This window comes from Myotis brandtii, unplaced genomic scaffold, assembly GCF_000412655.1.
Source record: "Myotis brandtii unplaced genomic scaffold, ASM41265v1 scaffold138, whole genome shotgun sequence".
Classification (NCBI taxonomy): Eukaryota; Metazoa; Chordata; class Mammalia; order Chiroptera; family Vespertilionidae; genus Myotis; species Myotis brandtii.
This window is the reverse complement of record NW_005354915.1, coordinates 1,065,597-1,069,635: the sequence shown is the minus strand read 5'-3', so window position 1 is coordinate 1,069,635 and position 4,039 is coordinate 1,065,597. Positions and strand designations below refer to the sequence as shown.

Genomic DNA, 4,039 nt, shown 5'->3' with positions numbered 1-4,039 from the left:
CCAGGGCCGTTGCCTGGGAGGGGCCCCGGGCGCAGCCCAGCCTCCCTTCTGCTCCCAGGGGCGAGGACAACCACTGGATCTGCAAACCCTGGAACCTGGCGCGCAGCCTGGACACCCACATCACCAGGAGCCTCCACAGCGTCATCCGGCACCGCGAGAGCAGCCCCAAGGTGGGTCCCGGGTGGGCGAGGGCGCTCAGTGCACAGGCCGGGGTGGCCATGAGCTGGGGTCTGGGTCTAGCGCACACCCCACTCCTTCCCCTGCCCTGCCAGCAGGGGGCGCCGTGGCAGTCCGGTGAGAGGAGGGCGCCCGGGTCAGAGCCGTCCTGGGTGTATCTGACCTCAGGGTCCCCACGCATGACCGCACGACTGGCAGGAGGTGGCCGGGCGAGGAGCCCGGGGGCCCCGGTCGGAGGCGCTGCAGTGACTGGGCACCCAGCCGCAGGGTCGGGCGCTGGAGGGCGCAGGGCTTGCCCCGGGCAGAGGCGAGGGGAGCGGGCCCCGGGACCGCCATGCAGGTCCCCCCTGGAACGGGGGCCGGTGGGTTTCAGGCTGGGAATGTGTGTTCAGTTCCCAAAACCTGAACTGGTGGGACCTTGTCCTTCAAGCAAAGCGAAGGAGAGAGAAGGAAACCGTCCCAGGCCAGACGAGGGTCTGCCAGGGCAGAGGAGGGAGGGCACGGGTGCGGCCCCTCCAGGTGTGGGGACGGCGTGGGGCTGGCCCGCAGGCGCGAGCCCTCAGCCGGCGAGGCCCGGTGCTCTCTGCCGGGTGAGGTGGGCCCCCGTGAGCCTGCGTCTGTCCCTGCAGGTGGTGTGCAAGTACATTGAAAGTCCTGTCTTGTTCCTTCGAGAAGACGTGGGGAGGGTCAAGTTCGACGTCCGCTACATCGTGCTGCTGCGCTCGGTGAAGCCCCTGAGGCTGTTCGTGTACGACGTGTTCTGGCTGCGCTTCTCCAACAGGTAACGGAGCCTGGGCGGGCGGGGGCCGGGGCGAGGGGGGGGCCTCTTCTCTGTAGGGACGGGAAGTCCTTCACCGCAAGCCGCGTGGGCCACCGTAAGGGACGTCGGCTTCCTTGTAAAACAGGCACCCACACCTGTGGGTCGTGATGTCGTTTACGGGCTCTGGGGAGTCCCCGTGGGGCCGTGGGGGGCCACGGGAACGGGTGCCCTGCCGGCGGGACCCACTCAGGGTCTGCCTGCTGGTCCTGCAGGCCCTTCGCCCTCAACGACCTGGACGACTACGAGAAACATTTCACTGTCATGAACTACGACCCGGAAGTGGTGCTGAAGCAGGTAGGGGCCGGGCGGGCCCGGGGAGCAGGCAGGCTGGCCCCGTGTTATCTCAGCAGCCCCCCCTGCGGCTCTGAGATGATGGGGAGACCGAGGCTGCCCCGGGCCCCCAGAAGCACCACCTGCTTCCATTCAGACCCTCTGAGCACAGGGACGGGTGGGGGAGGGGAGCAGACAGGTGCAGGGCACAGGGTCCGACGCGGGACCGGGGGAGGGGGGTGGCTGCTGGCCTGTGACCCTGCCTGGTTCCTCTGAACGCCCCGCACTCTCTGGGCCCCTGGAGCAAAGGGGCATCAGGGCAAAGCTCCTTCCACGGTTAGTGCCGCAAGCCCCAGTCGGCCAGCACGCACCTGGGCAGGTAGGCACAGCCTGGCGGGAGCAAGTGGCTCTGGGAAGCAGGGTGGCACCGGGGCAGGTAGGCACAGCCTGGCGGGAGCTGGCAGCTCTGGGAAGCAGGGTGGCACCGGGGCAGGTAGGCACAGCCTGGCGGGAGCAGGCGGCTCTGGGCGGAGGAAGGAGGAAAGGAGCCGTTCAGCCTCAGTGCATTAGCCCACAAGCCCTCTCGCCTGCGGTGGTTAGTGCTGTTTCCGGCAACAGGAGCGCCCACCCCCACCCCCACCCAGGCCTGTGGTGGCCTCCTCCCTCCACCAGGGGGCCACGCCGAAATGTGGAGGCACATCTTTTTTTTTTTTTAACATATTTTTATTGATTTCAGAGAAGGGAAAGGGAGAGGGAGACAGAAACATCAATGATGAGAGAGAATCATTGCTCAGCTGCCTCCTGCATGGCCCCTACTGGAGCCTGGAGCCTGGAGCCTGCTGCCCTGGGCCAGGCCTGAGGTCCCCCAGGGCGGGTGCCGCGCACACCCCAGCAGGGCTGTTGCTTCTTGTCCCTCTTCCCGTCCGGGGCTCCGCCCTCTGGTCCCTGGGAGCCTGAGCCTCACTGGGTCCCATGACGCTGTGGGACATTGTCGCTGGGGGAACTGTCTTCCCTCTGCATCGAGAACGTGTCATCCTGGGGCCCGTTTCTTCTGGCGCCCCGTGTGTGGGGACACGTGTCCAGGAGGGCGTGAGCGCCAGGCTCCCGGGCAGCCCATCGGTCGTTTCTGGGAGAAACCTGAGCCGACTTGCCAGGTGTGTTTGGGGTAAAGTCTCAGCCTGAGAAGCTGCTGCCCCTGGGCCCTGGAGCTGGTGAGCATGAACCAGGCCAGGCCCTGCAGACACGGGTCCCAGGCCTGTCCCCAGCGCACGGACACGGGTGGTGCCGAGTCCGTCCCGACCTCACAGCCTGCGGAACCCTCCGCGTGCACTGAGCCTGTGAGGCCCACAGCAGCCCTGCAGATGCGCTTGCTGGGCAGGGAGCATCGTCCCATTTCACAGATGCAGACACTGAGGCTGCGAGAAGTAAATCTGCGTGTCCAGAGCTCAGACCCCAGCTCCTGCCTCCTCTTTGTGCCCCGAGGGGGGGGAGCTGCTGGCGCTGACCTGTGACCCCAGCGAGTGTCAGAGGCCCACGTGGAGGCAGGGCAGAGGGTGACGGGCCCTGTGTCTGTCGCAGGTGCACTACGATGAGTTCATCCCTGAGTTTGAGAAGCAGTACCCAGAATTCCCCTGGAGGAGCGTCCAGGTGAGTCCTGAGCGAAGCTGGAGGGGCCAGGCCTCTGTGGTGGGCCACGTGGGGGTCTGCCTCCTCGGATGTCCTGTCCTCCCACCGAGGTCAGGGAAGGGACGGTGTGAGGTGTGGAGGGCGACCTGGAGGGGCCTCAGGGAACCTGGGGACAGCCAGGCGGCCACAGCCCTGCCTGTCCCAGGAATCGCAAACCTAAGGGGGCAGCAAGGACTCCGCTGGAGGTGCAGGCTGCCCTCCACGTCCCGGGAGAGCATGGCAGGTGCCCTGCACCCTGCACACCGTGGTGCAGAGGGGAGCCAGGGGCTCGAGGCAGGAGACAGGCAGGTGGTGCCAGGACTGAGGGGCAGGTGTGGGGCAGGTGTGGGGCAGACGCAGCTACGGCCAGGCCTGGAGAAACAGGGTGGAGGACGAGGTGACTCGGGCCTTTCGGGGGCTGGGGCTTGGGAAGGGGCGGCAAACCCCACGTGGAGGGGCCGCTCCGGGCAGCCCTGACCCAGCCTCCCGGTCCCCAGGCGGAGATCTTCGGGGCCTTCACGGAGCTGTTCCAGGCGGCGTGTGCTAAGCCGCCACCCCAGGGCCTCTGCGACTACCCCTCGTCCCGGGCCGTGTACGCCATCGACCTCATGCTGAAGTGGGACAGCCGTCCAGACGGTGAGGGTCCCCATCGCCCAACCCTCACGCACCCCAAGCCGATGGCCAGAGGGGGCGTCGGTAGCCAGGCTGCTGGGTGGTCCTTTGCCAGGAGATCTGGGCCTGGGGAGGCCCATCGTTAAGGGGCGACAGCCTGCAGGACGGAGAGCCAACGGGAAGGGTGGGGGGAGGGGCCACCCCACTTCCTGGAGGCGCAGGAGGAGGCCCCAGGCCAGGCCCAGGAGCCGGAGCCCCGTGCTCCTCCCAGGAGTGAGGTGCCTGCGCTTTGTGCCCTCAGGGCAGCGAGTGATGCAGCCCCAGATCCTGGAGGTGAACTTCAACCCGGACTGCGAGCGCGCCTGCCGGTACCACCCCACCTTCTTCAACGACGTCTTCAGCACCTTGTTCCTGGACGAGCCCAGCGGCTGCCACGTCACCCGGCTGGTGTAGGCGCCCGGCCTCCTGCGCGGGCTCCTGGTGACCCGGCCTCGG

General features: G+C 67.5%; 1 protein-coding gene across 1 annotated transcript in view; it reads left to right on the top strand.

Annotated features, from left to right (window-relative positions):
- The window catches only part of TTLL12 (tubulin tyrosine ligase-like family member 12), an 11,718-nt gene extending 7,685 nt beyond the window's left edge, over positions 1-4,033 (top strand). The window contains exons 8-13 of the mRNA XM_014535125.1: positions 5-170; positions 807-958; positions 1,210-1,291; positions 2,846-2,914; positions 3,430-3,568; positions 3,846-4,033. Coding sequence (XP_014390611.1) covers positions 5-170; positions 807-958; positions 1,210-1,291; positions 2,846-2,914; positions 3,430-3,568; positions 3,846-3,997 — 760 coding nt within the window. The 3' untranslated portion in view covers positions 3,998-4,033. The remainder of the gene's footprint in view (positions 1-4; positions 171-806; positions 959-1,209; positions 1,292-2,845; positions 2,915-3,429; positions 3,569-3,845) is intronic.
- The last annotated feature ends 6 nt before the right edge of the window (positions 4,034-4,039 follow it).